Below are 25,690 nucleotides of genomic sequence, written 5' to 3' on the forward strand. Positions count from 1 at the left end.
AACCCTTTTTGAAATCCTGCTGCAGGTTTGCAGGTTTAGAATTGTATAACTCAGAATCCGAGTGTCTCAGGTAATGTCATACTTGGGCTTTGCGTCCTGTCATGGTTAACAACTGAAGACACCTCAAGTGGGAAGTAAAACTACCTTGTTTTGCTTTCTGGTTCTAGTTTCTGACATGCCTGGGAAGTTATGCTGGGACATAATGCAGAACTGAACCCAAACTCTGAACTCAGAAATGTAGGGTTGGGGGGAGTTGGGGGTGTTGCTGGGCTTTGTTTCTCTCTGTCCTCAGCACTGGGGAAGCTGCTGGTGAGAGTGAGGTGCTGTTACAGCCTCCTAAGGAGCGAGATATGGCACCAGGAATCAAGGATGCAGTTGAAAAGTGTAAGACAAAGGAACTGAATGAAAGAGTGGCAACCATCAACCTAACTTTTAAAAGATCTCGCAAGTGATGCAAACACAGCACAAAGTCAGCTATGGCAGGTCAACAGGTGAATGGTCGATGAAGTTAAAATGATACGGATTGCTTTTGATCAAGAATTCAAACCTTCAGTCTTACTTAGAGGAAGTACATTACCAGTACAGTTTTGATTTGCAAATACATGCTCAGAGAAAATACAGAAATATCAGTAATCCCATCATTGAGTAAGATGTTATATGTCATTTTGGGCAGGTCACCTTCTGAGTTTAAGCTGTGTATTTGCACTGTTGTGTGCTATACAACTGAAATCTGATGAGAGACATATAAAGATTATACCTTTGTGTGCATCTTTTGTATCAAAGTAACAAGCTTGCTAGTGATTTGACCCCTAGCTGGTTTTTTTTGTTGTTTAGCTTTGTTATTAGTAGCCAAGTTCTAGTAATTTTATTTCTTGTGGCAATATTTTATGATCAAAGCGTAGTCTAAATTAGCACCTTATCAAGTAAAAGGATGTACATATCCTTTTATACTGCTGTAGTCTGATAACTGGTGAACCTTATGAGTGGTGAATTTTGAAAAAAAAAAAAAAAAAAGCAGACAAACTCGGGTTCAGTAAAAAGCAAAAAGCATTGTTCCAGCTTTACATTACGTACTTCAGAATACATTAGTTTTAGTTGATCCCAGGAAGCAGAATCTTTCAATTTATTCCCTTTAACATCCTGAAGTCTCTGAAAACTGGAGATAACCATGCATAGTACACAGCTTTGGAGCAAGGAACGTGCCTTCTACTGTCACAATCTGATTGACCAGCAGAAACTCTGCAAGTTGAAAATTGCAATTAGATAGGAAGGGAAGAAGGAACTCATTTTCATCTAATTACCTTAGCTTTTCTTCTGAGTGTTTCCTGCTAAGCTCAGTAAAGGAAGAATGTCTGCAAAAGGAGTTGGAGTAGTTACGGATTGGTTTAATTAAAAACCTGAAATACTTAGCGAGATCCATCAGCAAGATCCAGTCTGAGCCAGCTACAGGGTTAACAAAAACTGGTCTTTGATCAGAATAGTTTTTACATAGAAAACGAATGAAATTGTACAGAATACTGTCAAATAATTATTTAAGGCAATATCTGACCTAAATAGATGGTCCATAGTGACAACTTCCCTACAGTTAGGAGTTATACAGCCTAGCATTTAATACCTAGTCTATGCGTACATCATTTGTGTGCTGGAAAGCGTAAGGCAGCATGTAGAGTGATAAGAAGGAGGAAGGGACGCAATGGCTGACTGTGCAAGTCTCCGTGCCGTTTCTCTGCGCGTGGCGGTTGTTGGTTATCTGCCTTCACGTTGCCCAGTTCTGGAGTCTCCGACGGGATGGGGTGTCTCTCTCTTTGCTCTTCTTAATACGCTCCACAGCGGACCTTCTTCCTCACTGCTCTCCTCGGAGCTGGAAATCCCGGTGCCTATTTCTGTGCCGATTGAAGGCCTTTCATAAGGGTCTCTCTGACATAAGATTTTCTCCTCTTGGCACTCTTGCTTCTGTGGAAACTTCAGGCTTTCGTTGAAGAAGGCAGAAGCCATGCACTCGGCTGCTGTCTTATCGCAAGCACATAGTAGTTTCTCACACGTGCTCCAACCAATACCTTAAAAAGAAGTTTCAGAATTAATGTTTGAAAGCAATTACAGTTAGTCAATGTGTAATTTGCCATGGGTAGATAAGCTTTTGAAAAAAAAAATATTTTCAAATCTGCCTTGAATTTTAGTCTCCAAATTCACCTTTAATCACCTAAATGTAAGCCTGACACCAAGGTTCTGGGCAGATGAAGTCTGACTGGCTTTACTTGAATTTGTGAATGTAAAGACACCAACAACTGACTTCTGTGTCCAACCATAACATATCTGAAGGTAATTTTCGCAGCCTGACTGGTCACATGATACACAGTGGTGTAATAACCTTTTTCTCAACTAGGAAAAAAGCTCAGGTTGATAGCAAACATTGCGAACAGTTTGTAAGCCAGATTTTTCTGTCTCCGTTCTCAGCTCTAGCAGCTCACAGGCATGGTGGCATTCCGTCTGTAATGCTTTGATACACTGTCAGCAGGACTTGAGAAATTTCCCCTAACACAAACTTACATTTTGGCTTATGATCAAAACATAGAACTTCGGATCTTGAACTTCTCTCCACATGACATCCAAGTTTCTTAACTTGCTCCATACAACAGTGATGAGAAAAGCAGCACCTAAAATAAACATTAGGTGTAAATGAAAAATACTTACTCTTTGTGCATCACAGAGTACTTGCAATTATTTTATCTCTTTATGTTCAGTGCCCTTTAAAACTGAGAAATTCTAGTTTTCATGTCATGGAAAAAGCTTTTCATAAAGAAGAATAAAACCAATGCAAACTGTTCCTACTCTCCTCTAATACCTGTTCCTACTTTCACTACCTCCCTCCTTCCTAATTCCTTTGGTATCATATGTTTAACAGTGCTGTAGTTTTTTAGGGGGTTTTGTTTTAACAGATATAATTACAGTTGTAACCATGACCTAATCCGCTGTGAGAAGTGTCTTCATGTGTTCAAATATTGTTGGCTGGAAAATCTGAAAACTGCATCATGATAGCGAGAGCCTTGACTAGCCTTCACCTAGACTATCATGCATATGCAGTCTTCTTTGTGCGCAAGCGTAGGAAATACGTGTGTGCTGTACAGTACATGCTCTACTTGACCTTGATGTGGCCCCATTTATGAACTTCCACGCAGGGAGAGATTTGTACTTGTAACACTCTCAGAGGAGATTTCTTTACTCTGGTTGAATTCTCTGCATTACTCCAGAATTCCTCCTCTTTGTCAGCCATGCCTTGATAGCACACGGTCAGCTGTGGCAGGTCTCTTAGCTGCGGCTCAGGCAGTACCTCACTCAAGCTCTACTCTCTTCTGAAGGACAGTGCGGCACGTGTATGTTAACTCTTCAGAAATCACTTTCCAAACCACTTCTTAGCCAAGTTTCATGGCAACCCTTATCCTCCTCTCTTTTGATATACTCTTCCTTCTGCTCTATTTACCTCCCATTGTTCTCCTTTCTTAAGTTAGTAAGTCCTCTCCAAAACATCGATGCAGTAACAGAATGTGTCTTAGTGACATTAGAGTATTTCATGTTTTATGTATTTAAGTGGATTTTTTTTTTTTTTTTTTTTTCCCCCCAAAATGTGGCCTGACTACTGATATGTAGCTATACAAGGTCCAACAAAAGGTGTACTGATCTTGCTTGGTCCATAGGCACCCCAATCATACCCACAGTTGATGGCAGATTCTAGAAGAGCCCACACCTGTCCAGTGCATCAGTAGGATAACCTCTTCCTTCTTGGCCACAGTAGCAACCGTGAGACTCAAATTCCTCTGGGCATTGTTCAGTTAAACAGAACAGCATTTCTCCTAGCTGCGGCAGCTCCCTCTTCACTCTTCCATTTTCTCTCTCTTGCAGAAAGGTTAATCGTTCACACACTATAAAGCAAAAAAATGTTATCTGACACATCATGTTTTCACTGGTTGGGGGCTCTCTTGTGGTGATAGAAGCATTTTTAGAGTGATCAGAAACTTTTAAAGACGACATTTTACTATTTCTAAATTATTGCTCCAGTCCATGAACTATGTCTCTTAGAATACTACTGAGCAAGACAGCAGAGGTGGGGGGGGAATACTTAAAGGGGAGAGAGAACCCTATGAAGATATAAATTACAAGTCAAACTGAATTGCAATGAGGTACTTTGCAATCCTTGGTAATCCTTCATAGTTAAATTTTTCTTCTAGAATATTCAAACCTAGCTGAGTTTTCAGTAGCTAGTGTCTTGGCTAATTCAGAAAATAGAGTCCTGTCCTCTTGTGCTTGCACAGTGGTAGCTGGGCAAGGACTATGGGGGTTTCTTTTCATTTGAAATATAGTTCAATTCGAGCTATGATGCCCCTAGCCCAAATGCAGCAGTGATCTGTTGTAATGGCTACTGTACTGCCAAGGTTTTGGCATCTCCATGTCCCTCTGTGACTTTCCCCACTCAGGAAGAACAGATACTGCGGGAATTATCCCTAAGATTTGAGAGCAGACTGTGTTCCGTAGCAAGAAAAAAGATGTCGAGAGGGTCTCTTTTCGGACTTTGCCAGGGAAAGGACTTGAAGGGGCTGATGGTTGGATTGTGGGAGAGAGGAGGGACTTCTGCTCCCTGGGCATCCTTCTTGCTCCCATGAGTAACCCCATCTTCCCTTCTGCAGCTCTAGACTGACTCCTCCTGCTTCTTCCAGGGACAACCCTGGATTAGTTCCCCCAGTAGGAAACCCTGTGCATGTGCCTGCTTGGGTCTTTGCTCACTCATGTTAATTCACTAAGAACGAACCCCAGGTTCATGCCCGGATGTGTGCTCCCTAAAAGCTGAAATTTTATGATCCAATTTTCCAATTTGATGGAAGGCTGGGTTGATTCTTCATGTCTGCTCTTTTCCAGTTCTGGGACTGCTTCTCTCCATTGGGAAGCCTAACAAGGTGGATGGGACAGTCCATGAGTGTGAATTTACAGTAGCGACAGGTCTGAAATGTCTCGGGATCTCTGTGAAGTCTGAGCAGGAGTTGGAACAGAATCAGAAATGGTGAGAAAAAGGCCAACTCCGTCAAGACTTTGGCAACAGGTTGGTGTGATGAGCAGGGGAAGTTCCTTTTATTGCTTCTGCTGCTTGTAAAATAAAGTAACTCGAAGACGTGATAAAATTACTGCCTACAAACAAAAGCAAGGGGAAACATTCACTGAGCTCATTTTAGATCTTGTACTGTATGAAAAAAGGTACTTATAACCTAATCAGAAATAGGTTTTTTGTAAATGTTAATGATAGCACATTGGTGGAAGAGGTTAAACTGTTGGAAGCTTTTGCAGATGACTGCATCTCCTGTTCTTATGAATACCAATACATATATGCTTGTCTAACTGGTTTATAATCTTTACATGTAATATACACCTACCTTTTAATATAGGGGTAGCTGAATATTTCATTAGCTATAACTGGGGAAAAAAAAACCACCTTAATTTACCTTTTCCAGCAGGTTCATTGGGTCCTCTGTCAGACAGTACCAGTTCCAGAGCTGTTCCAGAGGAAGCTGTGCTCTGGCCACCCCTTGCAGGACTTGTCTCTGGAGATGACATATGCATAGATTAGACTTGCGAGGGTAGAATAAACTCTTTTTTCAGTAATGTACATATTCTGATCCATAGTCAATTGGCAGTCCTCTAACATTTGTTTAATTCGTAGTTGGAAGATTGTTCATTAATGGTTAGTTAAGCTTTCCTGGTCAGTGAACTGCCCTTTCCAGTGCAATCAGGGTTGTGCACTCTGTATCCCAGATTTAGGGAGAAAATGTATTCTACATATCCATGAGAAATGCTGAATACTCAGATAGCTGTGAAGAGGAATAGGGCAGTACTGTAAATTAGAATAGCTGTAATTCATTTTTTACTTGCCTTTTTCTTTTGTCCTTGCAGATGTTCCTGCAGGAATCTTCTCGGTGGGGACAATTTTGACTTGCATTGAGTTAATATCTCCTGGGAATGAGGCTGGGGAGGTGGTTATTCCTTCTACTGGGACCAGAGCTTCCCTAAATCCATCCTCTTCTGAATAAGCAGAAAGAGGAAAGCAGAAGAAGACATGGAAAATAAACAGCAAGATTTTCATTTTAGATAGCCGGTCAGAGTAATATCCTCAGGCAGAACTGGTGTGAATTGATGGTCATAGAGAAAAACCATTCAAGATGAAAGTTGAAAAAGCAAAGAGTATACACACTGGTCATTTCTTCACATCTCTTGCCTTTCAGAAGAAAAGTTACTGGTTAAATATGACCAGTTTAACTGCTGATTATTTTTTAAAATTTTATATGTTGCATACTGAGGTAAAGAGTTGTGCCAGTTGCTGAAAATAATATGGGTTGCTGGGTAGTAAGCCATACTGGGGGATGAAGTGCAGGTGAGATGTCATGAGATGTCATTTTCTGAGTAAATTGCTTAAAAAAAGGTGTCAGTTCACATAAGGGTACCAAAACAGAGAGCAACATTAGTGAAGGCAGAAAATTATTTGACTGATGTAGAGCTGGGCAACTGAAGGATTTACTGTGTTGTAACCACAAGGAAATATCAAGGGGAAAGTAAGTTGAGGTTGAATAGAAACATAATTTGAAGGAGATTCTTTATCCTAAAAATTAAATTGGTATTTATTTTTAGATTATCTGAAGCTTTATTATTGGGCAGGAATGTTTTGTTTAATTTGGAGCTTTCTTAACATCCTTTTTCTTTCTTGTTTAACCTTTTTTATATACGTTAACTTGTAAATGAAAACACTGTTATCAAACGGAGATCAAAGGGTTCCATTTTCTCTAAATGTCAATATGAAGAATGTGGCATTTCACAAAAAAATACTTTGAAAATACCAGTGAATGTGTGTTTCCATTTTTTAAAGCCTTTCCTTTTGAATACCTTGGCTGAACTTATTAATTGGATTAAACTCGAATTCATTAAATTTGTCCCTCTGATGTTCTGGGTTTAGTATGTGTTGAAAATAGCCTGTCATGGGATAAGAGAATAGATTAAAAAAATGAAAGTACTGCTAAGAACACAATGAAGCCCAGGAAAGGTTGCAGAAAGGGATCAATAGCAACACACTAGTTTTAATAGCTCAGCAAGGTGCATATTTTATGCCACTTTGTTTGACAGTGATTTGTTGAAATGAAAGCGATTCCTACTAGATGTAGAAAATAAAACTGGGGTTTGGGAAATTCTGCACTTAGCTGAGAATAGATATTACAAATAATCTCCCAGGAGCCATGCAGATCTGCAACACAACACACAGATTTTCTGATACAGACAAATTAATGGAGAACATTCAGTGATTTTGACCAGTTCTTAGTACCGCAATGCCAAATTTCTGTATTGGGGTGGGAGACATGGATACTGCTCAGACAGTGTAATCAGAGTCAAAAGATGACTACTTTCTACTCTCCGTATTCAGTGTTCCTTGACATTTTTCTGGCGCATTTCAGTCTGCCTGAATGATCCTTTCTACAAAAAAGGGGCCGCTGAAAACTTCCAAGTCTACCAAGGTGCTCCACTTCTAGCTGTAGCTACTGGTGTAGCTGTGTTCAAAGCAGTAACAACTGCAAAAGCTGAATTCTTTTAACGGGGAAAGAATGCCATGAAATTCTATGTAATAAAGGAGGAAGCAAAATCAAAATGAACCCTTCTGGCAGCAGATGCTATGAAAGTAATTTAAAGGACCAACCATTATATCAGAAAACCTTATGTGAAGAGGTTTTCATAAATACTTGGATGAGGAGTGCAAATGAGTGGCTGGAGGCAACGAACAGCTAATACTTCTCAGCCGGGTTTTATTGTTTGTGTATCTGCTATCTGCCCCTGATCTAAATTTGATTCTCCGTCAGCCCTCTCATCACCACGCATGGATCTTTAACTGTGATGCTTTTAGATAAAGTATTTCTGTGTCAGTCAAAGACAAAGGAAAGCTGGGAGTCACTGACTTTTTATCGAGAGGACGGGGGGAGCAGGAGCTGTACCTCTGTGGTCCCTTGTGGTAACTGTACAAAAAACAGAGGCATCATGGTAGTGACCTACCTGCTGTATTTCTGCAGTGCGTTTCTGGAGTGACTTTTACTTGAAAACATGATAAACCTTAAGCAAACATCACTATTAGCCTGGTTTTGTAAAGACGGTCATTAGGAGAAATAAAAGGTCTGCTGAAGGATGTGCAAGTCAGCAGAAGAACTAGAGGTATTATCCAGAAATCCTGTGCTGCAGATTTTTGACTGTGACACCGCAGAGCTTCGTAAACCAAAATCCATTTTCACCTGGAGTCAAGAGTGCCTGATTCATCAACAAAAGTGTAATCAGACTCTTACCTCTGGCTTTGGAAGTCCCCAGGACCATCTTACTCGGCTCCAAAAAAATCACTGTTGAAGACAGACAATGTAAACTCAGAAAACAAGTTGCCAGCACAGACTTTTGTGAAGAGTCAAGCTGCTGAGAACAGCTTTTACAGCAAAGCAGGAAGACACAGGCATTTCACGCACAGACATTTACCTGTTTTTCTCAGCGGTGCATTGATTGTTGTAGACAAAGTGATACTGATAAAATAATCTCTTTGCTGCATTCAAATAACGTGCTTTACACTGACAAAGAAGCAGCATAAATATGACCGAAGTGGCAGATTCAATTTTAAATCCATTTGACAGACAAATACACTAAAGGGGGTTAGGTCTAAAAATCTCACTGCTGCACACGGAAGGACGCCACATTTCTCATGAACAACTTGTGTTTGCCTGCACTGAAAGTCAAGTATGGATGGGCAGCCAAATCCAAGGCCAAATACTTCCCTAACCTCTAACTTATTTCTTTACCTGATAAAATGATTTTCATTTGTCAGTTACCTTTTGATAAATTATAAACATAACTATCAAATGACCCAAAAAATCATCTCTGCATCTTTTTTTTGGTCTTGTTAGGATGTTGAAGAAGAATGTCTTTGCCTTTAAATGAGTTTCTGAGTAGTACTTAGCTTTGGTTTAATGCAGTTCCCACAGCTGTCAATGGTGAAACTCCTTTGGGCTTAAATGGGGAGACAACTAGTTAAATGGTAAGTGGTTCTCCAAATGTTTCCTTCAAAGTCTGATCGGATATGTTATCTGTGATAGGTTTTCAGCTTTCTAAAATTCCTAATGCAGGTTTTTATCCCTTGGCAATATTTTGAGCCTTAACAATGAACTATGCCTCTTTAGAGAGCACAAGTAATTGTTTTTTCAGGGAGTAAAAGATTGCTACAGATGTGCAAATACAGGTGCACTCACTCCTTCAGGAGTTCGCCGTTTTCTATTACCTTCTATTACCTAAGCCTCCCAGAAGCAGCAAGAAAAACATGAACCAATATTGGAGCTATTGTTAGGCAAGAACAAGAAATATCTGGTAAAAAAAATGACCTTGATAATACAGGAAGGGTATGAAGAAACAGCCAGCACTTACACACAGCATAAAGCCTTTTCAGGTAGGTACCCTTGCGCATGTGGCACTTTTTAAAAAATAAAAAAACCTGTTAAAAGTCTGAAGTGTTGTTTCTTAAAAAAAAAAGAAGTGGGGGGGAGGGGAGAAGAAGAAAAGAAGAAAAAAAAGAAAAGAAAAAAAATTCCATATGGTTTTTCATTATTCCAGATAATGGCTCCCTTTGAGAAACACAGAGCACACTACAGCTTGAAACCAGGTTCTTAAGTTCTCAAAAAGTGCAACTTTCCACCTCTCCCTGCTCCCACAAATTAACTCCTGGGTTTCTCTGAGTTAAGCAGCAGCTCGGTCGCACCCACCCAGCGCACAGTGCTCCCGTGCTTGGCAGATATGGGGTCTCTGTGCATGGCAGCACGGCTGTGGGTGCGATGGGGCCACATTACAAGAGTGCATCAGCTAAATTGGACAACGGCTGGTCCAAGATCGGTCTCCTTCTCTGTTTCACTACTATAGGATTCGACCCTCACTTAGCAGGTGTGCCCTCCCAGAGCCACTGCTTTCTGTTCTGATTTTTGGATGATTTCTGTCCGTGGCTTCTTGTATTGTGGTGCACCCCATGCAGGTAGGAAGAGAACAGTTTTCTCATACCACAGCAATGAGATTTTTCGAGCATCCATTCCTGAATAAGGTAGCTATTGGTTGTAGCAGAAAAAAAAATTAAGACTGTCAGAAGAACCTCTTGGTCTCGTGGTTTAGGAGCTCACCCAAGAGGCACCAGAGTGAAAGGGACTTAAACCTGCATCTCTACGTTGCAAGTAAATAACCCACCAAACTGCTGGTTCGTTTGCAACAAACCATGCTCGACTTTTCCTCATGCCACTGCTTGATCTTGTATAATTAAATGTCTCTTTAAAGACAACAAATATGCAATTGGCTGTGGGTCCAGTTCTTGGCACCCACACAGCACATCTCTGCCAAACAGCTCACCTGCTGCAACCTGTGCTCCCAGGGAAAAAAAGGTCTGTTTGGATGAAAACGGGTTGTTGTCATGGAGTGCTCATTCTCAGCCCTTGGGAAACTTACTGTGAGCACTGGTTAAGCATATCACATGCACAAATTGAAAAATCGCACCTTCTCCTTCAGCCTTGAATTTGATCACCCAAACTTTATATCTACTTTTATAACAGTCCTTTTAGAAGGGCAGAAAGAAAGCAAAGAGCTTATTCTTGTATTTTATTCTTTCAGCTTTTGGAAGCTGAAAACAGTGCTGCTTGCATAAGTTACAAACCTTCCTCCGCGGATGCAGTTGCAGCCTGTGTTTTGTCAGTCCCATGATGAAGGAACTCTGCAAAAATAAAAACATTCTTACTCCAGAGTCATGGCTTAGAATGCTCGTTAGACTGGATCTTGGCATAGTATGATCAGAGTTGTCAGAATGGAACTTATTTCTAAATCTTATTATTATTGTGCTTTTTGTATGGTTATTATATGATATAAATATAGCAAATAAAACCCTAATTATTGATAATTATGGTAGCAGTATTAAAATCCTGCCCTAGTATTTGTTCACTGCTGATGCTAAATTCTACTCAGCAACATATAGTATAATAAAAAAATAAATCCCTCAGTCTCTATCACGAAGAGTTTCAACCTAAACGAGAGAAATTGGCTAGCAATCAGCATACTTTAAATTCCCATTTCAGCAGGTACTTAAATATGTAGCCTATAGTGAAAGTATCAAGATAAGAATTAAACTTTTAAACAGAAAAATTAAATGTTTAAATCCAGGCACTTGGCTAGGAACCTTGTTGAACCAGGGCCTTATATGTGCACGCAAATAGAAAAGGATCCGTCTGAAAATATTTTTGAGTTGCTTTTAGTGTGTTTCTGCTTACATTATTTCTAAATAAGATTCAGGGTTCTCTTCTGAATTCCTTCTCATAAAAAAAGGAGTCATTTGATTGAAGTTTTCCCGTGCACCTGAGTAAACGCTTGTCACCAAAATGGTGCTTTGGTTTATTAGGCTTTTTTTCTCTTATTTTCATGTATTGACTTCTTGCTAAAGCTTGTCTTTGCTTCTCAGAAAGGAATTCATAGCTACTAAAATACTCAGGTTACTTTTCTGAGTATAAATTGGTCTAAATTTAGTATACTCCAGTCAAACAATTACAGAGATAAGGACATACCCTCTGTGTGAAGTGTTGTCATCACTCTCTTGCTGGTTGTTTCTGAAAAAGAGAAAGCTCTCTCATAGACTAAAGAGTGAGAAGGGGGTTTGTCACTCTTTAATCAGAATAGTACAAATCAGGACTTCATTGAATGTGTTCCTATTAAAGCACAGATTTAAGCAAATACATCCCCACTTCATTCAAATTTGTGTCTGTAATAAAGAAGCTACCAAAATCCTTCTCCTAGAGATTTGTCAGATAGGTTTATTTTCTTTTTTCAAAGCCTGAACTGGATAGAACAGCTAAACAGGAAGATTGAACATGAGTGAACACTAAATAAAAATGTTTCATTAAAAGGATTTTTTTTTTCCCCTTAAGAAATATAATCGGGAGCCTAAAATCAGCGGAGGTATTCAGTGAGCTAAAATTGAATCTATCTTTATCAGCAGTGGTAAAACCAGCATGATTTTCCTGTTAGCACCTAACAATTTCCCCTTTATTTGTAATGTGTTGGAACTGCCATACTTTATATTAGAGCCATCTGATCCCAGTGAAAGATTACCGGCTTACATGAAACAATTTTCCGGCTTTGATGCAAACTTTCCTGTGGCATTTTCTTGTCCCTTGACCTATTCACGAGGGGATGCACGCATCCATCCAGAGCATGATATAGATGTGTATATCTGTCCTTAGCACGGGGGGGGTGTGAATATGAGCCAAAGGATTAGAAAAACTGGCATTGCTTTTTCATGTCTGTCTCAGCTTGGGAGTTCAAAGGTCCTCCCCCTGCCATGCTCTGATTGCAATCCATACGAATTAAGTTTTTAATCCAACCCTGTTCCCACAGGACCCATATTCAGTCTTACAAGGCTGTAATTTCAGCTCCAGAGCACAGATCAGTGTATGATAATGGAGATAAATATCCCCTTCATCTTTAGAGACGATTTTTCCTTCCAAGATGGAAACCAAGTAACAGAGCAGAGTGGGTCTATTTTTGCCTTTCCAGCTAGTTCTTGCATGTTTTAAGGGGAAATTTGAGCTAGCAATATTTTTAGTTTGGCATTCCTGCTAGTGACCTCAGTGGGTCAGTAATCACCCCAAGTATCACCCATTCATTCAGTTTGGCAGGAGCCTCCTAAAAAAAAATTTCTTCCTATCTAACTGGAATATTTCCCTGTTGCAATTGTGTCTGTTGCCTTTTGTCCTGTCCCTGTGCTCCTCTACCTCCAGGAAAAGTCTGGCCCCGTCTTCTCTACACACCCCACTAGTATTGAGGAGAGCAAAAAGATCTCCCCTGAGCCTCCTCCTCTTTCGTCATGTGCTCCAGCCCCCTCAGCAGCTCCGTAACCTCTCCTGGACTTGCTCCAGCACAGCAATTAGTCCACCTTCTTCTGCTCTCTTGCTGTTCACTTGAGTAGCAGTAAATGGAAAGGGCACATGAAACGGAGAATGGGACAGACTGCCAGATTTAGTGCAGGAAAGCACCCAGCTACTGCTTCATTCTCGTTGGGTCAAATTTGATGCCAGTGGAAAAACTGGCAGGAGGAGGGAATCGATCAGATCCCTATTATTACCTGTAACCAGAGATGGACAGAAGGAGACATCCAGCCCATTCAAGGAAGAGTTAATATGTGCATTCACAAAGCATTCAATGGCTTCTTTGTCGCAGTTGCACAGAAACTGTTCACAGGGATCCCCAGACTCTGGAAATAAAACCAAAATCCAAACAAGGTGCTACTGAAAAATCTTTTCCACCTCCTGCTTTTTCCTCCCTGTAAGGTTTCCGTCTATATTCATTAGTGCAGATCTATTTATACTCTGCTTCTTCACGTTAAACACAGTCAAGTTCCATAGTCCAACACCGGTTTTGAAACGCCAACCAAGGTAGCCTGGCATGGCAATAGACTTCTTGCCTGTGCTGGTTTGTTCTACAGAGTATTGAGGAATACAGAGCACTGAGGACTTCAGAGCAGTGCTTTGCTCCCTCTGGTTTTTCCATGGAATACTTAATCCAGCTGATATAGGGTTTGACATTTCAAACAGTTTCCTGGGAAATACTCTTATCCCACTTCCAAACCTTCTACCTTTCAGAGTTTCAAAAAACACACACTTTTCATAGCTGTCACACTAATGTTTCATATTTTCGATGGGGACTATTATTTTTTCCCCTTTTTTTTTAAGTTTGAACAAAATGTTTTCCGATTAAGTATGGAAAGAGCTAAAAAAGCACTATTCATGTTTAAAGGCACTTGGACCTTTATAGATTGGCTTAAATAGCCGAAATGGTTTTAATTGGAAACAAGAAAAGGAAATTGGATCAGATTGTTGCTTAAACATGCTGTAAGGGTATTGGTTTGGGGATTCTGCTCCTCTTTGCTGGTATCCTCAAATCATGGTCTAGCATATAGTCTTTTCTGAGAGCAAATACTTGCTGAAAAATTATACTAAAAAATGATTAGACATTAAAGAAACCTGCTCCACACTTGCCAGGAGTGTACCAGTATTGCATGGAGTAGCTCCTGTTATAACGGCATGGTCTCTGCCCTCGTTGGTGATACTGTTGTAGCTGAGGAGTGTATATGACCCTGTGAGCAAAGAATTTGATCCCTCAAAGTACATAAAAATCAGGCCTTGAAGCTTCAGAAGGGAACTGTTTTTCAGTTCTTTCCCCAGCATCTGCTGCATTTCTGAAGTGTGGAGGTATCTCAAGCAATTCTTAGTGGTCCTGCAAAGTCAGGGAAACCTCAGCAAGAGGCCGCCTGTTAGAGGGGCCCTGGCAAGTTTCTAGTTATTTGACTTCAATTTTCCTGCCTACTTGGGCTTTGATGCCTCTGTGTCTTCCTATTTCTATTCACCCCTGAGCAGAATACTTAATCCCTTAAAAATCCACACATGGAGGTGCGTTCTGCTTAATTTATATTTGACTTTGGGTAGATAGACCAGAATGAACTTCTTGGTCATGGTTAGGCTCCAGCATTAAGCTCTTGTGATAGGTTAATCTTACCACAGGTCAGGTTTTCAGTAGAGCAGCTAACATCTGTAGAAATCTTTGATGGGTCCCATGTGCACTCCATCTCCATTGCTTCCTCGTAGCATTTGCGGTGCTGGAAACAGCATCTTAAAGAATGAAATAACACAGCGTGCACACAATTTAATTTCAGTTCAAGATCAGGCTGCAATGCTTTCACGTTGCTCTTGCACAAGAATGCAAAGGATGCCAAAAGGAGAAAAAGGGGTCCCTAGTGTGGTCCCTAGACACAAGAAAGGCTGAGTACTGCTTTTCCCTGAGTCGGTCAAGTGGGATAAGTACAGCTGGATACAAAACTCAGTGGTTGAAGCAGTTCTGCATGCTTTGGGAGACCACATTTACATTTCTGTCTTGCTGTGGTACCTGAGTCCTTACAAGGACTATAGAGGCAGTTTAAATGAGAAATCCACTATCAGTGCCCAAATATCCACCCACAGCACTGTCAGCTCAATGCCAAGCCATGCCCCACGGCTCAGCTCTAGAGGTCTTGGATCTACTCCTGCCACAACATTTCTCACTGCAGATTTGGAAAACGACACAGAACCTGGCACTCATTGGAGGGTTAATGTCTCTGCAATGCCTTGTGAATCCCTGTGTCTCATTGAGACTGTATAAATATGTGCAGTGTAATCCTGTTTCTTGTACTTTCTCTTCTATGCAACAATCAGAATTAAAAAGGACCGTTTAGCCATGGGAAGAGGCCACAAAGTATTTTTCTCACACTGGAATAAAGCAGATTTCTTCTACCACCACACAACAAAGGCAGTTAGAAACCTTGTGTTTTCTTTCCTATACCCCTGCCGTCATGCAAACCTCAAATGCCTGCATGACCATTTTAGCTGTGAATAGCAACAAAAAGTCAACTAAAACAACAAGCTCTTCATCAATCCTCTCTTCTCTTCAGCTGTTTTTGAACAGGCAAGTCATCTGTTTCTGTATTATAGCAGCATCTGCGTGCACTGACATCAGCTATAAATGAAACACCAGTAAAACACTCAGTCATCATTTACCCCATATAAAATTGTTACACAGATTAAGCAGGGACTTGCTGTTATATTTAGATTGAAATATCCTCATTTTATAGAAATGGACTCAGAACATAGGTCTGCTACTGAATTGCCATTGGTCTTGACCATGCCAAATGCAGAGGCAACATTAACACTTAAAACCAGCATCTGCTGCCAGGAAGGGTTAACTTGCAATCACGATGCAAAGATTTAATTAAGCTCATGTGGGATTTTTGTTAAAGGCACGGTGAATGTGTTATTACACATCACCCACAGCCCTGCATATGCACTGAACCCACCGGTGGACAGAAGCATTCCTGCACCCATCAGAGCAGAGAGCAACCACCTGCCCCTTGCAGGGTCCCTTTTAGGCTACGCATTCACTTTCTCACTTCCTATATTTAGGAAGCATTTCATATTTAATCACTTACTATATTAATAGACAATTATTACAGTATTTAATTTGTCCTTACAAACAGGGAAGCAGTTCAAGTCCTAACCGTGATCAGACTTTTGACTTGGTGAAAGAAATCACTGATGAGATTCGCTCAGTTTGCCAGCAGCAGATCAGAGAAGTGTTTCAAGACCCACTCCTGTCTGCCTGACGTCTAGCGAGGTGTCGGCACCTGAAAGCTCCTCTAACTGCATAGTTAGTCTCATACAAACTCCCTGCAGTTCTTGTTTGTTTAGAGCATCACAATTATATCAACACTTACTGCAACAGTTAATCAAAAAATTTATTTGCCTTCCCTAAGTGAGTAGGGAATTGTAAGACATGGATTGTCCTCTGGGCAGGCTTCTCTTTCCCCATGGACTATGGAGGTAGACTAGGCTCCTCACTTAGATATGACAACTAGCTCTTCTGGGAAACGGGAAAATGTTGCGCTTATGGGCAAAAACGTTTTCCAATGCCTTAAAAACTTACAGTGAGATGTTCAGCCTTCTTTTATGGAACAGAAATGGCAGTGACAAAATCTGAGGTTTGCAAATCTAGTTTATAAGAAAAGAAAGTTCCTGAAAAAATTGCAACACTGTGGGAACTGTGTCTGAGAGACATGTAGCAGTGACCTGTTTGGAGGCTTTCCTGAACCAAAGGCATACCTGCGTCAATGGCAAAATAATGATCACTCTCCATTTACTGCAAACTGCAGTGGGGTTGCCGTGCTGCTAAGGAAAACTCACCGCAGGACTGCTAAGCACTTTGTAAATACAAAGTGACTCTGTGGCTGTCTCTCGGGCCAAAACTGCTGATAGATCATTCTGCTCTTTCTGCATTTATGCTGCTTTGCATTAAAATGAAGCAGAGTGAAGCGAAAGCCCAGGTGCTCGGCTCTTCAGGTATCAATCCATTGAACTGACTCAAGCTCTCCTTTCAGTATGTCATCACGATTGTTCAGAAAACCTTTCATGGGAAGTCCCATGGCTTTTTCCAGTAGCAGTGTTAGATCTTCGTTTCCCCAGCCATCCCATGCTGGAAAGTGGAAGGATTAATTTCCACCTACCTATAGGCATTAGCCTTTTCTGAGCCATTGTCTTCACTTGGGGAATTAATAGATTATTACATCACATTGTTGGAAAAACCTTTTTTCTTTTTAGACATGGATGGATCTTGATTCCCTTTGATTTTCTTTTCACACCTCCCACTGTCATAAGTGAACAACCATTTGATCGTCCTGGCCTGAGATTACATTTTTGCTCACTAGGCCCGTCAGTGTCTGGGGCAATATCCTTCCAAAGCTCAGAGTGGCGTTTGGATGGGTTTGTTCCTGGTGCAGGGTGCTGGGAAGAGCCATTGAGCTACGTTGTTCTCTGTGCCTGGATGCTCCCGTCTCTTACAACCTCAGCGTGTACACAGGTATGGAGGGCAAGACCTGCTTAACCTCCAAACCGCCACTTGAAGTCATACTTAGCTGTAACTTGATTCTGTTGATGCTTAAATCCCCCTCAGATGCCAACACTTTCTTTATAATCCACTATGAGCTTACATTGCCGGTGTATTACACAACTCCCAATACCAACGGTTTGATAAGACTGTAAACCCACTAAACTGCTCGGGTTAATGCTCTCCCACTCACCTCATTAACAGGCCCTCCGGTTTTTGTCACCGATTCAAGTGCGAGACAGAATTCTCCAGTGCAAAGAAATTAATCAGGTTTTGTTCACAAAGATGTGTTCAGAATTTAAAGACCTCTGGATAAGATACGTCAAGGCGATGGGTGTTTACTTATTCTATCACATTAGTGGCCACTTTCTGCAACCGGTTTAAACCAGCTGTGCCACCAGAGTTGCACTGGTGGAATTATATGCAGGTGTGAGGGACTCTGCTTTTATCTGTAGGATGGGAGTATTTCTCCACATTGAATTGTGGGGAAATAAAGAGAGACTTCAAGCTATGAGAAAAAGAAACAAGTGGACCATCACATGCTGTAGATTATGACCACCTGGACTTCATCTGTTTCCAAACCATGCTGTAAGGTAACTGGTAAAGGGTGTTGACCCAGCAGAAAGATAGTGCTCGCTAGCAGGTAGGAATAACATAGGACAGGGCTGATAAACCAGCATTGAAGTTCTTCTGTGGGTCATATCAGATACTTAGGTCGCAAGCTAGTAATGACTAGATTAAACAGAGCCGTATGGTGTGGGACTGACTTACCCTCTGAATAAATCTTCTATTTTTTTACAACTGTTCTTAAATCATTTAGGCAAGTGTTACGCTTCGGGTCATCAGAGCATGAGGGCACTGACAGCAGTCAGGGCAGAAGAGGACATCTCATGGATAAGACTTACTCATCAGCTTCATCCACAGGGAGCCCTTCCATCTCAAACCGGCAAGAGCAACCATAGTCTTCAAAATCCCTGGGACAAAAACCAGTAACACACCTCATTTTGTTCACAAAGTTGAGCAGGGCAGGGAAGTTAGTGAAGATGGACTGTAGCCAGGTGAAGTGAGAACCTAGGCAGTCTGGAAAGAGAACAGCCATAAAATGCATGGTAAATGGAGGTGAGTCAGGTGTGGGTTACACATGGGTGACGTTCATGTGAACGCAGAGCCTAAACAAGGCAGCAACACAGGGACATTGAGCAATGCTTGACACTCAGCAGTATTTAGTATTATAATAATCTTTGGGGAAATCTACAGCCTCAAAAATCCCTGTTCCTTTTCAGTATATATAAAAGCAAACTCCAGAGGATTTCTGTTCCATGCTCAAGTACAACTGGAACACATACTTACCAAAAAATAATGCAACGCTTTCCACATTTTGAAAGACTCCATTGAAGAATGTGGCATTATCTAAATGAAAAAATAAACAAGCAACACTCCTTTTTCAAAAAGTAAATGACAAGAACTATCCCCAGACTGCCCCATGTCCTACTTCAGTTGTTAAACTATTTTGAGATAAGACTTACTAGCTGTTTGCTAACAGCACACTTCCCTGCAATGCTGCTGGAATACGAGTGATTCCCCACTGCTATGCAATAGTAAAGTAAAGCTTTAAGTAAAGCTTAAACCATTCTTACTCAAGATTCTTTCAGGTGTGTCGAGAAGTTCTGGCAGGAATCCTGGTGGCTCCAGTTCTTGGCCACCTACCTCAGCAAAAAATTTGAGAAGAAAAAGTTTTAAGAATAAAAAATTTAAAAAACCCCAAAGCAACAACATATACTTCATGATGACACATACACTGCAGGCATTTTGAATACTTTACTACACTTGCAAGCTGATTTATCAAACCCATGAAACACTTGCTTAGCTCCATCCTCACCCCAGGAAATCCCAGAGGCATACTGGTAAATCACACTGGTTTAAAAATCAGTCCTCTGTTAAACTGAGGCATTGCTAGTGAGGATGTGCTAACCCTTGTATTCCTGTGCTCTTCTGAACAGTAGCACTTACTGGGATCAATCAGTAGAATTGTATAAAATTGCTTTAGTTGCCCAACCCCCTTTCCTTGTCTCAAATATTTCTACTCTGTAACCTTGTGTTCTTCACTTATTTGAAGTCAAAGGGTTTGGTTTTTCTGAGTCCTCATTGCCTATTGGCTTATTGTCTCTCTTCCTATCACTCTTTCTTAAGTTAATTATCTCTTTTACCTTTTGAAGATACTGTGGTATATTTTCCACATTTTTTTTTTAATTTTTTTATTTCCATGTCATGAATTAGGATGAAATCTAATATTTGTTCTCTCCCTTCCCATTTTTCCCCCCCTTGTTCTTATCTTCTGCATGATTCTAGGAGAGAATATGTTACTTTGGTTTTATTTAAACTTGACTTTTTTTTTTTTTTCTTCTTTTTTTTTTTTTTTTTTGTCTTTAAGGTAGTAAGCCAAGGGTATTTGTTGGCTCAAGGATCTAAAAATTGAAGAAACCCCCCAAATGTTAAATTCATGGCATAGCTTCTGTTTCAGAATAACTGACATTAGGAAAGCTGTCCATTGTCTCTGTGAAAGATTCTGGGAAGGAGCTGCCACTTAATCTTGCTAATTTGTTGCCTTTTCCTGCAATAAATACAGGTGTAAGAGAGTAAAGCGGAGTAGTGGATTTTTTAGATATGAGGCTTAATTCTATGTTTAGAAAAGGATTAGGAAAAAATAGGACCTTTTTTCAAGATCATATATAAGGGATGTCTACAACTTTTGTGGAGTGAACAAAATGTTCATGGTAACAGTCATATGCTTCCAGCAATTCATTTCTCAAGTTTAGTGGCAGAATATGGATATGGGATTGAGGGAGGTAGAAAGAGGTGCTTACTCTTATGTTATTCTTTTCCTCAAAGTCTTGGTCACAGCGAAAGGCTTTTATATGAACAGCAATCCATCAGAAGTGTCCTTCATTGCAGCAGGTCATTGGGGAACAGATTGCTTTCCACAAACCAGAAAAGGTCTCCCGATAAAGGTTGGCCTTTTCACAGAACTGGAACAAGTCTGTTGAAAGCTTGATGGCCATGAGGCATTCAGATTCAAGTGCAATAATGGTGTGCCTTACAAAATAAATAGCATTGAATGCTATATATTTATATACATGCTTGCTAAAGAAGAACTGCCCCTTATATTCTGGCTGAAAGCCTGTATTTCCTCTGCAATGACAAACATCCTTCCTCCAAGCCATGTTCTATCGAGTGCATCTAGAGACACGTTTTGACACACTGGATAACACCATGGCTCAATCGCAGTGTCTGTTGATGAATAGCCATTGACCATTTAGTCCTGTCAGCAAAATTTTGGAAAAAATGAAAATGCCATCGGGTTGAAATAAGACAGAGGAAAGAATTGATAAGCCACGTTACAGAAGTTTTGGAAATTGTAATTGCACCATCATCCTTCACTTGCACTGAGTTCTTTTCAGCAAACTTAACTTGCACACACCCAATTAACACATAAACGTCTGAAGGTCCCCTGGAGAAAAGTCTCTACCACAGGGTCAGCAGCTTGGTAAACCTTTGGCTCTTCTAATCCTTTCATTACAGAGAGCGATATTTCTAATTGTCACTAAGTCAAGATCAATGAACCAATGTTTGCAAACAAGATTGCTTAATTTTGTTTAAGTTGTGGGGGGAAGGACAGAGAGACAATACTTTCTGGATGAGTTATTCTCTTTTCTTCTTTTGCTATAATATCTTTTGGGGCTATTTGTCCTACTTTGCTCCCTGTATAGCCAGTGAAAGATTGAACTACAAAAATCAATCCTTTAAACCTCAGAAGACCCCGGGGAAGTCAACTTCTCTTGCCTTTCTCTAAAACCTGCTAAATGACTTGGCACATGTCCTGAGGATACTTGTATGATACATCAGCTCTCAGGCTTTCCAGTTGTATACCTTATCCACGGAATTTCTTGCAACATTCAGATACATGTAAAAATGTTTCTGAACTGTGTCTGTGATGTTGCTGCTCTGACAATGCTTTTCTGAAGTGTTATCTGAAAAAAGCCCATCGAAAAAACATCAGTGCACCACCAGTTGTTTTTTTGCAATCATGGCTAATTAAAATGTCATAATATAGGGCAAGGATGCAGTCATTATAATCATCAGGGAGCAGAAACCTTGATTGTGCTGGGAAAAGTCACGGTGCAGCAAACCCAACCTATTTGATTTATTCAAGGTAAATCGTATTAACTCCTCACAAAGATGCTGGTTCATGCACACATATTTGCTTCAGTCTCAAAGTAGAGACCAGCAGAATAGATCCCACGTAAATATAAATCAATAATCCTCTCCAAATCTAAAAATGCTAACATTTTAAATCTTTGTGCTCAGATTGTGCTTAGCTGGGGAAAAGAATGTAAAAACTGTGGCACAGCCTTTAGAGGTCTGGGGGGAAATGTCTTTCAAATGTTATGTCAGAAAAATTTCTGAGTGTCCAGATATTTCTGAGTGCACTAGATATTATCAATACATAGTCCCCTTTACATCTAGGGACTAAACACCCCTTTATTTTTTATGTATAAATGGTGTAAGCATTTTGGCATTCTCTGTCACCGCAGTGGGAAATGCCAATATTCTTACTGATTTCTATTGGTATGGTAGGAATCTTCAGGTCCAGCTTCATCAATATATTTTAGTCCATGTGTTTTGTGTTAGGCTTGTTTCTTTACTGACTTCTAATGCACACAGCCCGTTAGAAGAAAGGCAATTGGTGAAGTTAAAGTAGGTCAGTGCAGAATTTTGTCTATGCCAAGGCGCTGAGCTTTCTTTTCCCTTTAGAAATAATATATTCTATATTTTGTAAGTACTTCATAGAAAAACTTATTTAAGCGTATTTGGATGTTGAACAACTAAGTTTGAGGGGACAGAAGGCATGCTTCTAAAGGATTGTTTCCAAATGCACATACTTAAAATAGTATTTAGTCATAAATGTTAAATAATCATAAAAATACTTTGCCACTTACCACTGTACAACACCATTGACATAGACAGCAGCAGAATTACAATCATTTTTTGTTTAATTCGAAGACAAGAAAAAGTCACACAGCAGACTGGTATGCCTGGTAAGTTAAGTAAAATATTAGGCAGAATGTCATCTCTTGAGTCTGGGAGTGGGAAGACATCAGCTTAGAAAATCATTCTTTTGTAACCTGGCCATATTTCTGCTTGATGCAATTTAGGTTTTATCCTTATTGTAGTAAACGCACATATTACAGCAATGATGAGCCTTAGGTATCCTCCAAATTTTACCAATATGTCCTCTATAAACCTGACTAACTAAGAATATATATTTTGGTATTGCTTTAGGTGAGTCAACAGGCTCTGCCAAAGTACAATAGACAAGGGAAGTCCATTTAGCAATGAAATGGTGTGCTTGAAGTTTCTTTTGTTTTGCAAGCAGTTTTCACATCTTACTTGATCTAACAGGATGTTTAAACAATTCTTCACATTATGTATAAATGCAGATATTGTGGAACGCTGTGTAAATGAAGACACCTTCTGGGATTACTTCTATTGAACCCAGTTAATCTGCAATCCATTGTATTAGTTTGCTTCACATCACAGAAATGCCTTCCACTTTGTATTCAAACATTTCCTCTAGTCTGTGTTTCATATATTTTCCTAATGATAAATGCTACATTGTTTGGAGATCTTCACATTCCGGGTGTGCTTGTCCTTACAGAAAAGTGTGTAAAGAATTCTTCTGAAGCTAAAAGCCTTGCACTAGTATTTATTAAATGACAGATACTAGATTGGTTTTGAATTACAGTCACAGTTTACCCTAAATTTAGCATGATTTTCAAAGTAATCAGCATGGAGTTTTTTTACAGCCAAATAAGTGAACATTTATTTATCAGTTTTAAAATATGTATCTACTGTTGATTATCTGCTTCCCTAAGGTCGAATATTGCATTCATTTCTATTAAAAAATCTTGTAATATTTCATCAGGAAGTGAGGTTATAAATCTAACAGCTCTAAATATTTAAAGTCTACTATCCCAAATCTCTTGCCTATACTTTAGTCTATAACTCCACAGTCCCAAATAGCTTATTCTACATTGTTTTCTTCCTGATTCCTGTATTATAGAGTATATCTAGAAAGACTTACCTTGAGGCATATTATTCGAAAGCAGTTGGATGGTGGACAAATGGATTTCAACAAAGTCAGTAGTAAGTTATTTATACCCACTTGGATATATACCTCACCCATGTGATCACTTCCTTTATCAAACCCACTTCAACATTTATTAATTAATTCTTCCATGAGATTCCTTAGCGTCATTATGCCCACAGTGTATCTTAGTAATACAGCTCCAGCCATGTAAAGGATCTATACTGAGAAGTCTGTTCTGCAGGTGCATTCACTGTATAGTAACTTTCCCTAATACTCTTGGCTGTAATTAAATAACAATCATCTCATTGTTATTAATCACTCACAATATCTCTGGAGCATGTGAATATGGCTTTAATAGCTTAGCAAGAGGTAGTGCTCAGCGATGAAAGATGAGTGAAAATCTATACAGCTTTAAACACTGGCATTCCTCAGGGTTGAGCAGTCTGCTCTTGTCTATCCACGGTGGCTCTGATCCAAAGCTGAGTGAAATCCAGGAGAAGGTTGAGTCAATGAGCTTTGGGAAGGCTTCTCCTTGTCGGGAAGGTGTGCTTTCTCCCAGGGTCAGACACAGCTACCCTTCAAAGATGCCATCAGCAAAGGCAAACTGTCCACTGAGCTTTAGCATGGAGAAGTGAGAAGCCTGACAAACTGGGAATTGTAAAAATACTTACGTGAACGAAAGGCTTGGCTCCTCCAAGGCCCTGTGAACTACGTTTTCTTCAGAAAGGCCTTTGACACTATCTCCTGTAAGATCCTCATAGACAACCTGTTGATACACGGGCTGGATGAGCCCAGTGCGGTGGGTTGAAAACTGGCTGAATGGCGGGGCCCAGAGGGCGGTGGTCAGCGGCACAAAGTCTGGTTGGAGGCCAGTGACTAGCAGTGTACGCCAGTGGTCAATACTGGCTCCAGTCTTGCTCAACATCTCCATTAATGATCTGGATGCTGGGACAGAGTGTACCCTCAGCAAGTTTGCAGAACTAGAAGGAGTGGTTGAAACCCCAAAGGGTCATGCTGCCATCCAGAGGGACCTTGACAGGCTGGAGAAATGGCCCAACAAGGAACTTCATGAAGTGCCACAAGAAGGACAAAGTCCTGCGCCTGGGGAGGTACAACCCCATGCACCACCCAGCCAGAAAGCAGCTTGGCAGAAAAGGACCTGGGGTCCTGGTGGACACCAAGTTGAGCTTGGGTAAACAGTGACCTCTTGCAGCAAAGAAGGCTAAGGGTATCCTCGGCTGCATTAGGCAAAATATTGTCAGCAGATCGAGGGAGTGGATCCTTCCCCTCAACTCAGCACTGGTGAGGCCACACCTGGAGTACTGTGTCCAGTTTGGGGCTCCTTAGTGTGAGACATGTAGACAAACTTGAGACGGTCCAAAGAAGGGCCCCAAAGATGATTAAGGGACTAGACCATCTCTCATACGAGGAGAGGCTGAGAGAGCTGGGACTCCTCAACCTAGAGAAAGCTCAGGGGGATTTTACCAATACCTATAAATATCCGCAGGGAGGGCGCAAAAAGAACAGAGCCAGGCTCTTTTCAGTGGTGCCCAGTGACAGGACCAGAGCCAACGGGCACAGACACAGGAGGTTGCCTCTGAACACCAGGAAACAATTTTTTACCATGAAGGTGACCGAGCACTGGCACAGGTTGCCCAGAGAAGTTGTGGAGTCTCCCTCCCGCTCTCCCCCTTTGGAGATATTCCAAAGCCATCCGGGAATGGTCTTGGGCAACCAGGTCTAGGTGGCCCTGCTTGAGCAGGTGGATTGGACCAGACGACCTCCAGAGGTCCCTTCTAACCTCAACCATTCTGTGCGTCTGTGATTCTATATCAATTCAGTACTGACGTTGCCAGGAAAAGGACAGGGTCCAGTCATATCGTTTGCGTGACCAGTCCTATCAAGGAGCTTTACAGAAGAGTGAAACAAGGCAGAAATTATACCTTAATGATATGAAAATTCATTTTCATGTCAGTTTTGGTTCTTCCACTTGGAGTCTCCAGGGATTGC

General features: G+C 40.6%; 1 protein-coding gene across 1 annotated transcript; it reads right to left on the bottom strand.

Annotated features, from left to right (window-relative positions):
* Nucleotides 1–1,046: 1,046 nt before the first annotated feature.
* OC90 (otoconin 90) lies at nucleotides 1,047–23,786 on the bottom strand. The gene is made up of 15 exons (XM_049828126.1): nucleotides 23,675–23,786; nucleotides 22,530–22,625; nucleotides 19,170–19,235; nucleotides 18,883–18,942; nucleotides 18,438–18,612; nucleotides 14,620–14,732; nucleotides 13,190–13,318; nucleotides 11,634–11,675; nucleotides 10,736–10,792; nucleotides 8,355–8,405; nucleotides 5,914–6,063; nucleotides 5,487–5,585; nucleotides 3,743–3,917; nucleotides 2,548–2,654; nucleotides 1,047–2,057 (listed from the first exon to the last, which is right to left on the bottom strand). The coding sequence occupies exons 1-15, from the start codon at nucleotides 23,682–23,684 to the stop codon at nucleotides 1,747–1,749; spliced, it is 1,641 nt and encodes a 546-aa protein (XP_049684083.1). The 5' UTR covers nucleotides 23,685–23,786; the 3' UTR covers nucleotides 1,047–1,746.
* Nucleotides 23,787–25,690: the final 1,904 nt, after the last annotated feature.

This window comes from Accipiter gentilis, chromosome 2 (assembly GCF_929443795.1).
Source record: "Accipiter gentilis chromosome 2, bAccGen1.1, whole genome shotgun sequence".
Classification (NCBI taxonomy): domain Eukaryota; kingdom Metazoa; phylum Chordata; class Aves; order Accipitriformes; family Accipitridae; genus Astur; species Astur gentilis.

Bases quoted from the DNA above. Each gene is read 5' to 3' on its own strand.
- OC90 (XM_049828126.1), bottom strand. The intron at 10,793-11,633 runs GTATGTCCTTAT...TTATTTTTGCAG, and splicing joins GACAACACTTCACACAGAGG to AGTTCCTTCATCATGGGACT. The intron at 3,918-5,486 runs GTAAATTAAGGT...TTTGCTTTATAG, and splicing joins CAATGAACCTGCTGGAAAAG to TGTGTGAACGATTAACCTTT.